The following is a 15,000-nucleotide window of genomic DNA, read 5'->3' as shown; positions in this document are numbered from 1 at the left end:
GCTCTGAGTTTCTTGTGTGAGATTTTCTGAATTCTCCATCTTGTGACTCATGCCATCAGTCAAACAAAAGATAATCTTTCTGACTGTCTGAGGAAAGGGTGCCTGGCAGCTCTCACGACATGCACTGTCTCAGAACAGACAATGCGTCACCAAGACAGGCCTCACTCAATCGCACTTCACTGTACAACTCTGTGCTGTCAAGCAACCGCCAACAGAAAAGTACAGCAGACTGACAATTCTGGCACAGGGTCACCGTGTGTTCATTAGTTCAATGTGACGTCTTCATTTGCCACCATTAGCTCAGTGTGATGCCTTTATTTTCCACCACGCGAAGCCTTGGTACCTTCTCATTTATGTTGGTGAAATGCATTGAAATTCATTGAAGTTTATCTTGTGAGGTTGGACCTCACAAGTATAAAAACCTCACAAGATAAACTTATGCAGCATGCCGCACCTTATAGGTCATCATCTCATTACGTGACATGTCTTGTTTTATACTTCCTGGTCACAAGGTGTGCGACACTCTGCTATGTTTTATTCCGGGGCCACGTCTGACTCAGCGCACTTGCCTACTATTGAGTATAATTGTTTAGTACAGTTGATGAGAAAGTTAAGAAGGCAAAATTTTCTCTAAGGCTGCTTCCAAAATCACATACTAAAACTTACTTAAAGGTTTTTCCTTTCCTTCAACTACAACAACGAGAGCACGACCATGCAAGGGCAGAACATCTTACGACTATGGTAGGAAAACAGTATGGAGGATATTTTTTGCATACTGCTCATCATGTAATAAAATGTAAGCACTAATCAGTATAGAGTATGCTCAGTAGACAGTACATATTTTGAGGATGGAGTAGTTAGGAAGCTGATTCAGACCCTGGGCACAAGGTGAGCCAAGTCCTGCTCCAGGTGTTATGTTACCTGGTCACACAGTGTGGCGATAAGTCCTTCCAGGTCATGCTTCTCATGGACAACCATCTGCTTCTCCTCGTACTCCTGCTCCAGCTGCATCTCCAGCTGCCTCAGCTGCGCAGACACACAGACAGCAGAACTTCCTCAGCTGCAGAGAGCTAATGCAGAGCTGAGATAGCTACTGGGCAGCCATAACAATGAGCTGTAGAGAGCTAACAGAAAGCTAAGATAGCTACAGGGCAGCCATAACTATGAGGTTGACCATTTTCATACTCCAATGTGGTATACAGCTTGTGCATGTGCTAATCACTATCAGAATTCTTCTGACACCAATCAGATTACAGACATCCTAGACCAGGAAAAATGTCAGGTTATCTGGATGCTCTATGAGAGACTGAGGGTATGGATTCAAGACTACCTATAACGGCCACAATCTTGTAGTTCTGATTTACAAAGAATCTGTCCAGCTGATCATTATCAAATGTGGATTGACTTAGTGAATGGGACAGGCTCTCCAGATGATTTCAGGAACTGCAGATATGGGGCTGATCACAGCAGAATGTGCGCACTGGTTTGCATCAAGCAAGCACAGAGAGGCTCTCCCTAGTAGCTACTAGCAGCCTTGTCTTTCTCCCTCTCTCAATGTGACATGGATCCCTTTTCCTCTCCTTTGCCTCTTTATCTGTCTGATGTCGCTCCTCTCTCCTACCATTTCAACCCCCACCTCCCTCTGTTTCTCTAAATCCTCCCTCCATCACTCAGCCTACCCCTGCAGCTCTTAGGTTCCACCCCCTGCCCCCCTCCCTTCCAGAATTTACCCGTCTTTGTGAAGCTTTCTGAACGTCTTCCAGCTCCTCCTCTTTGTCCTCCAGCTCCTTCTGATGGATTTGTTTCATTCTCTCCATTTCCATCTCGAAGCGCAGATGCATCTGGAGGATAGAGCGGTAGTGAGATAAGGAAAGGAGAAAAAGAAAATGAATGTGAAAACAACAGAGAGAGATTTAGTGCATCACAGCATTATTGCTTTCTTAATACGTTGGTGTGGTGTGTCATCAGTGTACCAGCATTTTGCTAGTGTACCAGCGTCATTGTTTTGTCAGTGCATAATAATCAGTGTCTAATCAGTGTACAAGGAACAGTGTTATATCTGTGTACCAGTGTCATTGTTTTGTCAGTGAATGATAATCAGTGTTTTGTTGGTGTTTGGTGACCAGTGTTTTCTCAGTGAATGATGATCAGTGTTTTGTCAGTGTACCAGTGTCACTGTTTATTCAGTGTATGATGATCAGTGTTCTGTCAGTGTAGCATTGTCAGTGCTCACTCAGTGTATGATGATCGGTGTTTTGTCAGTGTACCAGTGTCACTGTTTATTCAGTGTATGATGATCAGTGTTTTGTCAGTGTAGCATTGTCAGTGCTCACTCAGTGTATGATGATCGGTGTTTTGTCAGTGTACCAGTGTCAGTGCTCACACAGTGTATGATGATCAGTGTTTTCTCAGTGTATGATGATCAGTGTTTTGTCAGTGTACCAGTGTCAGTGTTTTCTCAGTGTATGATGATCAGTGTTTTGTCAGTGTACCAGCGTCAGTGTTTACTCAGTGCATGATGATCAGTGTTTTGTGGACCGACCTGCTGCTGCTGCTGTATCTTGCTGGTGAGCTGGCTGATCTCCTGGTTGCGCTCTTTCTCCTGGCTTTCCAGCTCCCTCAGCTGCTGCTTGAGGGTGGGCAGGGAGTCCGTGCTGAGCCCCATGGGTACAGTCAGGTCTCTGATCTGGGCGCACAGCTCCTCCTTCTGCTGCTGGAGGCGCCTCACCTCCGCCTGGCTCTCCTGGGGAGACGGAGACAGCAGGTACTGGGTCTGTACTGGGTCTGTACCTGCAGGCTGTGCTTTAGTGTTAGCACACAGTGCACGGTCTGTACTGGGTCTGTACCTGCAGGCTGTGCTTTAGTTTTAGCACACAGTGTCTGTACTGGGTTAGAGTTGCCAGATTTAGAATTAGTCAAAACCAGACAACAAGTACAGCAGGAAGCTGAATTGCAAATGAGGTGGGGAGCTGCCAGAACCAATGGCGGACCGGGGGTTTGGTGCGACGTGAATTCATTATAAGCTAATGGTAGATTTGTTTCATCAATTACTCAGACCCGATATTACATTGTCCAGTTGGGATCAAAAACTGGACCTGCACAAAAAAAATGTGAAAACCAGATATTTAGGTCTAAACCCAGGCATCTGGCAACCTTATACTGGGGCTATAACGGCAGGCTGTGCTTTAGTGTTAGCACACAGTGCACGGTCTGTACTGGGTCTGTACTGGGTCTGTACCTGCAGGCTGTGCTTTAGTGTTAGCACACAGTGCACGGTCTGTACTGGGTCTGTACCTGCAGGCTGTGCTTTAGTGTTAGCACACAGTGCACGGTCTGTACTGGGTCTGTACCTGCAGGCAGCACTGTAGTGCTAATACACAGTTTAGGGTCTATGGGCCTACTGTGTCTGTATGTTCAGGTTGTGCTGTAGCATTAGCCGTGACTTATGGCCTGTACCTGCAGGCTGTGCTGTAGGGTTAGCAGCTTCCCGCTCAGCACTGTGCTCTCCTGGATCACCTTCTCCTTAAGCTCCCGCTCATTATCAGCCTCCTCCAGAGCCTGGGTCAGCTCACTGTCAAACCTGTGTGGGACGCGCGCGCACACACACACACACACACACACACACAACATGTATGCACACATTAACTTTGTCAAAGAACTTTGTCAAGAATGCTAAATGCTAGCTAGTGAGACACAAAGACAGAGACAGACTCCGCTAGAACAGACCTCCTCTGCTTCCTGTCCAGGTCATGGGCGCGGTTCTGTAAGCTGTCCGTCAAAACGCGAGCATCCTGGAGGTCAGAGGTCACCCGGCGACAATGCCGCTTCAGTTCAATCACGCTCCGCTTGGACTGCTCCAGCTGAGACTGCAGCTCCATCACCTGCCCCATGGGGGAGACAAAGAGGCCTCAGAGAACACCTGCAGTCTCTGTGAGGCAGTGTGCTCACGCCCCACACAGCCTCCGCCTCTGCTTCAGCTGCAGTGGGAAGAGCTGGGAAATACAAGCCCTTCCGGGAAGCCGTAATGCTGCAGTTCAGAAGCAAAGCAGCCGTAAAGTTTGTGAAGAACACTTTTGACGGTTCCCAGAGAAGACAGTTCCCAAGGCTGCCACTGCATGTGTGATTGAGGAGAGGTGATCAGTAAACTACAGAGGGCAGCCTACAGGAGCAGCCATCGGTGAAAATGTGGACAGGAAGAGCGGGCGGCCAGGGTCGGAACGCACCTTGCTTTCCAGCTGCGCCCGGGCCTCCCTGTCGGCCTCCTGCCGCTCCTCGCTCTGCCGCAGCCTGCGCCGCAGGAACTCCACCTCGGTCTGCGCACATTCCAGCTGCAGCTGCGTCTCACTCTCTGAGCACGGGGGGGGGGGGGGGGGGGGGGGGGGGGGGGCAGGTTAAGAGGGGTCCTTAGGACTGTGCTCGGACTCTAATTGTGGTCTAATGCATCTGTGCTGCACATCTGTGAGAAATCTCTGACTTTGTACTCTACTGTGTCCGTATGGCACAGTTATGCAAAATATCGGACTGTGTTCTACTGCGTGTGTACTATGCAGCTGTAAACAGACCAGGCAGGGTCATTGTGCTGTACTGTGCCTGTCCTAAGTATCCGTGAAGACACTGAGCTGGGTCAGTGTGTTGTGCAGATGTGATGAGATTGGATCTGTGCATCGTCATGTCTGTGTAGCACAGCCGTGTGTCACACTGTTACCTGTCCCCACTGCCGCCTTCGACTCCTTGCTTTTGGCCTGCTGTTTCTCTTCCTCCAGCTGTTTCTCCAGACTGTCGATAGTGATCTTACACTGGTCCAGTCGTCCCTGGATGCACAGAGAGGGGAATTCAGGTGATTCAATTTAAAAGTTTTAAATTGTAAAAGTTTTAAAGTCTTGGTCAACCACACCAGATTCTGATTTTTTACATGTGAAAGATTGTTATCCATTTTCTATTTTGGCCTTAGTCGGAATCACAGGAACCATGATAAGATCTGAAGACATGATGATGTCTTGATACAGATAGCAGGAAAAATCTAATTTTCCAGAAAATTTGATAAAACAGAGATCCTCCTGTGCAGACTGAGTGTCTGTGAGTGTGTATATGTGAGTGTGTATGTGTGTGAGTGTGAGTGTGTATGTTGTGAGTGTGAGTGTGTTTGTGAGTGCGTGTATGTGAATACATGTGAGTGTCTATGCGTGTGTGTGTGTGTATTTGCATATATATACATGTGTATGTGTATGTGAGTGTGTATGTGTGTGCATGTGTGAGTGTTTACAGTATGTGTACAGGTGAATGTGTGTGTATATGTGCGCATGTTTGAGTGTGTACAGTATGTGTGCGAGTGTATGTGTGTGTGTGTGTATGTGTGCATGTGTGAGTGTGTACAGTATGTGTGCGAGTGTATGTGTGTGTGTGTACATGTGTGCATGTGTGAGTGTGTACAGTATGTGTGCGAGTGTATGTGTGCATGTGTGAGTGTGTACAGTATGTGTACGAGTGTATGTGTGTGTGTGTGTGTATGTGTGCATGTGTGAGTGTGTACAGTATGTGTGCGAGTGTATGTGTGTGTGTGTGTATGTGTGCATGTGTGAGTGTGTACAGTATGAGTGTGAGTGCATGTGAGCATGTGTCAGTATGTCAGTATGAGAGAGCAGCACCTGTAGCTCCTTGTTCTCCTTGCTGAGACGAAGCCTCTCTGCTCTCTCTGTGTCCAGCGCCTGGCTCACTGCCTCCCCTCTGAACCTCTCATCACTGAGATCAGAGGACAGCGCTGTCACCTGCATGCACACACACACACACACACACACACACACAGAGGGAGGAAGAGGATGAGAGACAGCAGATGGGAAAGAAAGCCAGAAACCTGTAAACACCCACGAAACACACCAAATTGTACAGAATGTCACATGACCACTTTGGCTCTTCCTGTCTGGTGCTCTTTGATATAGAGACAGGAAAATACACAAAAATGAATTGAAAAAGGCATTCAAGAGCGGAGAGAATAATGAATAACGCTCCTATGTTTCACCCTCTAACTAGGGTAAGCGCATTTGACCCATGTTTGTGTTAAACTGAACTCGGTGTGTTCAGGTGGTACCTTCGTCTCCAGGTTATCCGCGCTCTGTCTGAGCTCACTCCTGTCCTTCTCAGACTTCTCTAGCCGTCGCCTCAAAGCACAAATCTCATCCTAGAACCCCAGACATAGAGTAGCATCAGTGCTATTGCTAATCATACCTTTTATGTCCATGCCTTACAACTGTTCAGCTTTGAACGTTTATAAATGGGAGTCATGGAGTAACTCCTGTGCTTAGCAGAAATCTCATGTAAATCCACTGAGCATTAATGGCGCAATCCACACCTCCTTTGCACGGAACTTCTGGTCATCGATGTTGACGTCCAGCAGGGGGCGCACTTTGCACAGGAGTCTCCACCAGCTCCATTTCCTCACAGCACCAAGAGTTCGCACGTTCCTTTGAATACAGCTGAGGGCCATTTGCTGCACCTGGGTGAACCGGCAAACACCTGGGCATCACGCCTGCGTGGCCTCCTTCCCATCATGCATCACACCAATATGCCATCGTAGTGGCACAGTTGCCCATTATGCCAGTAACGGAATTATCAGAAACAGCCAAAAACCAGTTTATGTTTCTGGAAAGTAACGGGCTGGACACAGCTGAAGCGTGGCTGCAGCACAGCCTGGGCAGATTCTCACCTTCATGCGGCGGTATCTCTGCCTGGCCAGATGCCCCAGGCAGGCGGCCTGCAGCAGAACCAGCCAACCGCTCACCAGCTGGTCCCTCTGCTGCTCCAGGTAGCGCAGGATGCCTCGCTTCATAAACACCTGTGGGACAGGCAGGGAGGCGCGGGGAGAGGGCAGACTCAGTGCGCCGCAATGCAATTATTGCTCTCCGTCTTAGGTCACCAGTGATTCAGTGAGTCGCAATGTGTCACTGAACTTCACTGACACAGGGGCTCACTCAGTGAATTCTATACTCTCAGTGACTCACGGAGTTACTGTGTAAAAGAGCCTCAGATAACTCAGTTCTGTGTGTCAGTGGCTTTATGTATTTCAGCCAGGCAGAATCAGAGGGGTCACTGTCAGTTTCACGCACAACTTATCCAGAGTGACTGAGTGACACAGCGAGCACTTTTCATGGTGTGAACCGGTTCAAGCAGGACAAAGCATCAAAGCGGTAACAGTCAGCTGTGGAGCATCTGTCGTTGTCAGAGTGGCTGTTACTGACCAGTCAGTACTTCAGTACAGTCAGTCAGTGACTGAAGCTCATTATTTCACTCGCTGGCCAGTCTTACCCTGCTCACTCCAAGAACAATGCTTTTCTTATCCAGGTCCAGCTCGATCAACAGCTCTTCCACTGCCTGAGAACGAACAAGAGGGGGGGGGGGGGGGGAGCAATTTTGTATTATAAAACAGAGGAACAATTTAAGCAATATACGACCACCATAGCTAAATTACAAGACTAGACACATCCAGGCCGGCAATGATCAAACAACAACAACAACAACAGCGAGCATAAAACAAGAAAGAAAAATCTGGCGCGCAACTACCAGCAAAGAAAGTGACACAGTAAAACAGCAACAGTAAAAAATAAATAATATCCTATAAAGAGTGGCAACAGCAGCCTGACCAAACAAAAGAAAACCAAAACAAGCTAGCACACAAACACGAGAGAATACCAGATCTCAATATCCCGTTTCTGTCACAGATTATTTTTTCCATTTCCTAGCAGCATCTCTACCTTTGCTCCCAAAGCTTCTTTTCAGTGATAGATAAAGAAAGATATAAATTAGTCTATGCATAACTGTTGGTTAAAAGTCTTTAAAATAAATAACTTGACAAGCAACACAATAGCATTCAGTAATGCATCCTGGCCATAATAATCTCCCCAAATAATCATAAGGGAGGTCAAAGAGGCTGCTTGCATAGACAGGCAGTCTGCCACCTGCTGCTCAAAAGGAGGCAACAGAAGGAGGTGCACTGTGAACCGCAATCGGGTGAGTGAGGACAAAGAGACTCAAGAACACACGCGTGCATGCATGCCTGCATGTGTGCACGTGTGTCTGTGTACCGGCATGCATGAGAGGACGATGTGCGTGCATGCATGTGTAAGTGCGTGTGTGTCTGTTGGTGGAGGGGCTGACCTTCCTCTCGTCTGGGGTGATGAAGACAGAGCCGTATCGCTTCATAACCGGTGGAGACAGGGCCTGGAAACGGCAGCGGAAATCACTGAGAGACATGTGATCAGGATAGCCTGACAGAGGGAGGGGAGAGAGAGAGAGAGAGAGAGAGAGAGAGAGAGAGAGAGAGAGAGAGAGAGAGAGAGAGAGAGATAGAGAGAGAGAGAGAGAGAGAGGGGGAGATATAATGATGTAGTGACTTCACAGGGAATCTGTAGCACATGCTGGCCTCATTACACATTTGAAATTCTTTAGATATCAGCAAAATTCTGAAACACGACTGCAGATCCTCCATGGATAATTTTCAATTAAACATCTCCCCAGGTCTATGGTCAGTGACCTGGACCCATATGAATTTGCATGCAGACCAGGTTGCAGTACTGAAGATGAGATTGTCACAGTCCTTCATTTTGTTGATACACACCTGGACAGACAGCAACCCACATACAGTATGCAAGGATTCTCTGTCTAGACCTTTCATCAGCGTTTAACACAATATGTTATTCAATGGTTAAAGATGAAACAATTCAAGGTCAATCCATATCTGATTCACTAGCAGGGTACATTTTTTTATTAACAGAAGACTGAGGGTTAGGGTTAACATTAGCCCTTCTGTCTGCAGGGTACCCAACTACTTCAGTTCATCGCTACTCTTTACCCTCAACACAAATGACTGTATCACTTCAACACCAAACCATTTCATAATTATGTACTCAAATGACACCATGCTGATCGAAGGTTCAGCCAAGCCCAAACACAAAGTTGCTGAGCTCATTGACAGGTGTGTTAAGAACTTTTTAATTTTTAACGTAAAAAAGACAGAGGAAACAATGTTTGGCCTTTCACAAGATAAATACCCCTCTCCAGTACTAATTCACAATGAGACAATTAAGCAGGTATCATCCTATAGATATCTGAGAGTTTCTGTAGACTCCACTCTATCTTCGGCCACACATATTTACTGCAGTATATACGTACAAAAGCACAGCATCCATTTCCTTTGTAGATTAAGATCCTTCGGGGCAAGCAGGCACATTCTGACAGTGCCTTTCAGCTCCACATTTCAGAGCACGCTGAATTATGGAGTCACTGCCTGGCACAATAGACTCCCAGAACGACTCAAACCAAAGCTATTCAGACTTCTTAAAGTACATTCTAAGCTTGTGGGGGAGTCACAAGGACAGATATTTCAAAAGGAGCACAATAAGAGAATGGTGAGATTGACGGATAATATTGCCAGTAACACCTCCCATGTGTAACATTCAGAGATTCAGCTCATGTCATCAGGGAGTCCCACAGAACAGACACAGAAGATTCAAGCGCTCTTCTGTCCCAGAATCCATTCAAACGTTGAATGTGAGGTCCAACATTGTGATATCTTTTTGATGGTGAGGGGTTAATCATGAAATATTCATGAGGATGCAATATCTGTATGTTTTTTGTGGATGTATCTGTCTTTCATGTTTGTAACTATGTAAATCTTTGCTGCTTAAAGATGCAAAATATATTTCTGTTTAATCAGGCAATTAAGTATTATTGCATCGTATCATATCATACCCAATAACATATGAAACCAATTTTGTTCTGAATATTGGTGAAAATTAATATTTATCATTAAAAAGATGAACTGGGCTCAATGTGCTTATAATACTGAAAATAACAAGAAAAATACTGTTGGCCAAAAAGACTGAAATGTCAATATTGCCTTCTCTATGTGTTTTAGCCTGTTGTGTTTTAAGAGAATGTGTAACTTAAATGTGACACAACTGAAACATTTCTGAAACATCCTCTGTTCAGTTTTTGTTTTGCATTCTGTTTTTCATCATGCATGTAGGGTTGTTATCATTGTGCAGAATTTCGTTTGTTCATTATTTAGCTTCTGTTTACAAGAGTGCTATGAGTGTTACAAATCCTCTTGTCATGCAAATAAGAGAGCAAGAGGGAGAGAGAGATGTACTGCAACTAAAATAAATGTGACTTTGCCTATTTAGGCAATTGCTTTCATAGTCAGATCACTGGGGCAACCAGGAACATACAGTGCAGATGAATGCACACTTGAGTCAGTGGAACACACACACGCACATGCACACACACACACACGTCGGCCAGTGCACACAACTGACTCACAGAGGAGCCGCTGAGCAGCTGGTCTGAGTCACACGGCAGGTTGGGGCTCTGTGACTAACACACCCTCACAGTAGCCCACCGGCCGGCCCTGCATCCGCGCCGACCGGGCCGCCGACCGGGCCGGCGGAACCCCACGCGCTCACCTGTGCGGTACAGCTGCAGCGCCGACAGGATGTGGGCGGAGCCCAGCTGAGCGCGGAGCGAGGGGACGTCGAACCCCCCGCCGTCCGCCTTGGCGCTCACGCACTGCAGGAACACAGGCCTGGCGCGGCGGATGAGGTTTATCAGCGCGTCCTTCACAGAGGGAGAGAGATGAAGCATCAGTACCGCCGCCTCGCATTCATCGCGCCCGCGTGGCCGCTTCTCATTCTCCATCATTCGCTTCCTGGATGTTCTTTATTGCTGCTGTATCAGTTATATTTCAATTATGTTCTGCTCCGTTGCTAATTGGCTTTTTAAATGTGTGAGTTGGATGTTAGGAAATGTGTGTATCGGGTAAGGTTAAATGTGTGTGGGGAGTGGAAATGAGCGTGGGAATATCACCACCTTCAGGTTGATGTGAGTGTATCTGGGTAATAGCGTACATGTGGGGTAAATGAATGTGGGGTAAATGTGTATACATGGGTAAATGTGCATATGTGGGGTGAATGTGTCCATTTGGGGGAAATGTGCATATGTGGGTAAACGTATGTGGGGTAAATGTATAAATGATTGTAGTATAGACTTTATGTTGGTAAAGAATATATGTTAGTAAATGTGTATATATGGTTAAATGTATATATATGTGTGTAAATGTGTACAGTACATGTGAGGAAATGATAATGTATATATGCAGGTAAATGCGTATGGGAGAGGGAGTGGAGTGAATGTGTGCTTTATTCTCACCGCCTGCAGTTTGACAGAGATACACAGGGAGTGCCTCCTGATGGCTGCCAGCCCCCCGCTGAAGGTCTTTCTGACGGTGCCACTCCTCTCCAGCGACCGCTGAGACCCCCCCTCAATCCCCCCGAGGCCTCGGCACAGAGGGGGCACTGAGGCCCGGGGCCCGAAGAGGGCCTTTACCACTCCACTGAGAGAAAGAGAGAGCGAGAGAGAGAGAGAGAGAGCGTGAGTAAGAGATGCAGAGAATTAATGATGCAGTGGGAAAAGAATGACAAATTACTCACACGCTTTTAAATGTGAAAAAACTTCATCCAAATATGTGATAGTGGAAGAAGTTAGAGGGATAAAAACACACACACACACACACAGTCACTTACATGGTTGAGTTCTGAAGCAGTGAAGAGGCATTGAGGGCAGATGGATTGTGCTGGATCAGACTGAACCAGCCAGACAGGTCGTACCGGATCGGGTCAGAACCCAGGTGGTGGGCAATCTCACACTGCAGGGGCTGCTCACACTGTCGGACTGAGCAACAGAGGGAGGGGGGGCGGGGTGGTCAGGAGCTATATCCAAACGGGCTGCTCTACTACTGACATTCGCTCATCGTTCTTCCTCAAGTACTGACACATCTTCGACTGTTCATCTCCAGTGCTGATGCACCCACACCCGTTTAACGTAAGTACTGACACACCATCGCCTGTTTATCTCAAGTACTGACACACCAAAGTACTAACAAACTGTCACCTGCTTGTCCCAAGTACTGATGCACCAAAGTACTGAAACCTTCATCTGTTTCACCAAAGTACTGAAACCTTCATCTGTTTCACCAAAGTACTGATTCACCCTCACCTGTTTCACCAAAGTACTGACACACCCTCTCGAGGACAGTGTTTTCGGTGGATCCAGGTGTGGCCATTTCTTCATCCAGCAGCCACAGAAGACCCCTGGGGTCTCCCTCTGCCGCCCGCACCTGAACGAGGGATTGGGGGAATGAGTGCAACAACTGCAATGACATCATTTACAAGTCTCCATCTCTGAATCACTGTGATCAGCTCAACGCTCGGTCCTACAGGAATAAACAGCCAAACACTCAACTGATTATAACAGCCCCTGGTATTGTACAGTCTGGTATAATGGCTGGTAACCGGGCTTGTAACAGGCTGCAGGTTTAATTCCCAGGTGAGACACTACTGCTGTACGCCTGGGCATGTTACTTAGCCTGAAGTCATTCAGGGAAGGTCCGGTTACCTGCAGCGCTGGCAGGTCGATGGCAGACACAACCTGAGCTGGGCTGCTTTCTGGAGTCCCAAAATCCACGGGGACCTTCTCCTGGAAATGAGCAGAATGATCGCATCATCCACATCGCTGATAGTACTGCCTGCATTTTCATCTCGAAACGAATAAATCCACAAATGCCGTAAAACCGTAATCAGGAGTATAGCCGTCTTCAGAACAGTCTTCCGACAGCGCTGGGCTCCGACAACGTCCAGGCTGAGTGAGTTTGCATCATGCGCACTATAACAGCGCATTACAACAGAAATACACTGAAAGAACCTCTCTGGGTTAAAGTTAGGTCCTGAGCAATACAAATAAAAAAAGCAATAGCCCCCCATCCTCCCCCAATTCTCACTAGTGCAAAACTTTGTAGCTTGCAGGGAGAATGAGTGAGAGCATAATCAAAGCTATAAAAACACTAAAGAAATAACACTGTTTTTCATCTTTAATAATCCCCTCCCTTCCACTTTCCACTGCCCGGTACCATTAAAAAAGCATTAGAAATGATGAGTACGGTACACTCTTTATGTTAGCAGTAAAAGCCTTGTATATTTCACATCGCAGTGCTCAGTGCTATTGTTCTAGATTCAGTGAGCATGCTAAGGGCAATTTCCACTTTTACGGACAATCAAAATAGTTTAATCTCTTCTGCCAGAAGCTGGGAAAGGACTTGGATGAGTACCAGGCCTTTTGAAAATGCTTTGAGCTGAATGAGAGCCCACAATATAAAAAGGCTAAAATGTGACTATGCAAGAGAGCTTCATCGTGCCAAAAACTGTCAGCACCGCTGTAGTACTACGTCTACATGTCAACAAAATATTCAGAAGAGCAGAAATAGGGGCTGTGCGTGTCTGAGTTCAGTTTAAGCTTTTGGCAAACCTGCTGTTTTCCCCCTGTGCAGTTTATTCAGGTGAAACTAAGATCTAGTACTGTACCGTATATCATAACAATCTGCGTATGCTCAAAGAGGTGCTTCATAATGTTTGCGAATGGAGACTTTAGTCATGGCAGCAATAGTTGCATGTATTGGCCAAGCTTTCGAGAGTGTTCATGTGCATTTACATGTATGCGCATGTACATTTGGGTACAGTATGCAGTGGCATTAGTTGCAACAATACCAAGAGTATATGCCTTAGATCAGTGTATGTATGTGACTATGTGTGCATGCTGTATGCGGTATGTGCATGTGTGTGCGTGCGCATGTATGCAAGCATGCGCGTGCGTGTTTGTGTGCATGTGTACGTGTGTGTGTGTGTGTGCGCGCACGCGTGAGACCCTAGACAGGGTGTGAGTACCAGTGCGTAGCGGTCCAGCGTCTGTGTGAAAGTGTGTGTGTGTGTGTGGGTGTGTGCGCACGCGTGTGAGACCCTAGACAGGGTGTGAGTACCAGTATGTAGCGGTCCAGCGTCTGTGTGAAAGTGTGTGTGTGTGTGTGGGTGTGTGCGCACGCGTGTGAGACCCTAGACAGGGTGTGAGTACCAGTATGTAGCGGTCCAGCGTCTGTGTGAAAGTGTGTGTGTGTGTGTGTGTGTGTGTGTGGGTGTGTGCGCACGCGTGTGAGACCCTAGACAGGGTGTGAGTACCAGTGCGTAGCGGTCCAGCGTCTGTGTGAAAGTGTGTGTGTGTGTGTGTGTGTGTGGGTGTGTGCGCACGCGTGTGAGACCCTAGACAGGGTGTGAGTACCAGTGCGTAGCGGTCCAGCGTCTGTGTGAAAGTGTGTGTGTAGTGGTGTTCCAGAAGCCTCTCCTGCAGGTAGTTGTGACAGAGCTCAGAGAACCCAGCCGCCCTCTCCTCCCCTCCGTGCCGGGGGCTGCGCAGGCCAGGAGTATCCACCACGATCACAGAGGCCAGGGTCAGCTGCTGGGAGCTCAGGCCCCTGTGGAGGACGGGGAAGACAGGGAGGGCATAAGGAAAGGCCCAGGCTTAAAAATCAAAATAAGGCCTCAAGCACAATGTTAGACAGTCTCCCAGAAGTTTCGAGATTCTCCTGCTGTTGATTTCCATTTCATTTTTATTTGTATAGGGCTTTTTACAGAGACACTGTCACAAAAAGGCTTTACGGGAAAATTGGAAACAAGAAGAATATGAAAATGGGAAAGACCGAACTAGAACAACCAAAAACAGCCAAGTGAGGAAAAAAAAAAACTCAAGGGGAAGTAACGAAAAAAATTCCACAGTGGAAACAAATCTCAGGAGAAACCCAGCGTAGGTGGGAGCCAGTTCTATAATAGTCAGCCCAGTATCAGTGGTGAAAGTGGCAAAGGCACAAATGGTAATATGCGATGTTAGGGATAATTCAACTGGACCAATAATTACAGTGGTTGGGCAGATTATTCTAGCCCAGGGTATTAGATGTGAAAAAAGACATTCCATTTTTAAACTCAATTGTAAATGAAATGAAATCTCCTGGAAATGGTTTGCTCTTATGAAACACCTGTTTTACCGGAATCTCACAGCTTCATCAGTTCTCTCATACAGTACAAAAGATTAGAGTTCTCATTGTGTCATTGTAGGAGACACGGTGGAAAGGCT

General features: G+C 47.0%; 1 protein-coding gene across 6 annotated transcripts in view; it reads right to left on the bottom strand.

The window, feature by feature from the left end:
• Positions 1-15,000, bottom strand: part of LOC118213338 (unconventional myosin-XVIIIb-like) — a 54,428-nt gene that overhangs the window by 16,684 nt on the left and 22,744 nt on the right. For all 6 annotated transcript variants that reach the window (XM_035392222.1, XM_035392221.1, XM_035392219.1 and 3 more), the window contains 19 exons: positions 14,152-14,344; positions 12,442-12,522; positions 12,043-12,163; positions 11,571-11,718; positions 11,197-11,380; positions 10,455-10,605; positions 8,149-8,258; positions 7,300-7,365; positions 6,701-6,829; positions 6,347-6,490; positions 6,086-6,175; positions 5,646-5,765; positions 4,706-4,811; positions 4,224-4,348; positions 3,727-3,881; positions 3,457-3,580; positions 2,543-2,743; positions 1,731-1,841; positions 922-1,026 (listed from right to left, as the gene is read on the bottom strand). In XM_035392222.1, coding sequence (XP_035248113.1) covers positions 922-1,026; positions 1,731-1,841; positions 2,543-2,743; positions 3,457-3,580; positions 3,727-3,881; positions 4,224-4,348; positions 4,706-4,811; positions 5,646-5,765; positions 6,086-6,175; positions 6,347-6,490; positions 6,701-6,829; positions 7,300-7,365; positions 8,149-8,258; positions 10,455-10,605; positions 11,197-11,380; positions 11,571-11,718; positions 12,043-12,163; positions 12,442-12,522; positions 14,152-14,344 — 2,464 coding nt within the window. The remainder of the gene's footprint in view (positions 1-921; positions 1,027-1,730; positions 1,842-2,542; positions 2,744-3,456; positions 3,581-3,726; positions 3,882-4,223; positions 4,349-4,705; positions 4,812-5,645; positions 5,766-6,085; positions 6,176-6,346; positions 6,491-6,700; positions 6,830-7,299; positions 7,366-8,148; positions 8,259-10,454; positions 10,606-11,196; positions 11,381-11,570; positions 11,719-12,042; positions 12,164-12,441; positions 12,523-14,151; positions 14,345-15,000) is intronic.

Source organism: Anguilla anguilla, chromosome 14 (assembly GCF_013347855.1).
Source record: "Anguilla anguilla isolate fAngAng1 chromosome 14, fAngAng1.pri, whole genome shotgun sequence".
Taxonomy (NCBI): Eukaryota; Metazoa; Chordata; class Actinopteri; order Anguilliformes; family Anguillidae; genus Anguilla; species Anguilla anguilla.
This window is presented reverse-complemented; position numbering and strand designations above follow the sequence as displayed.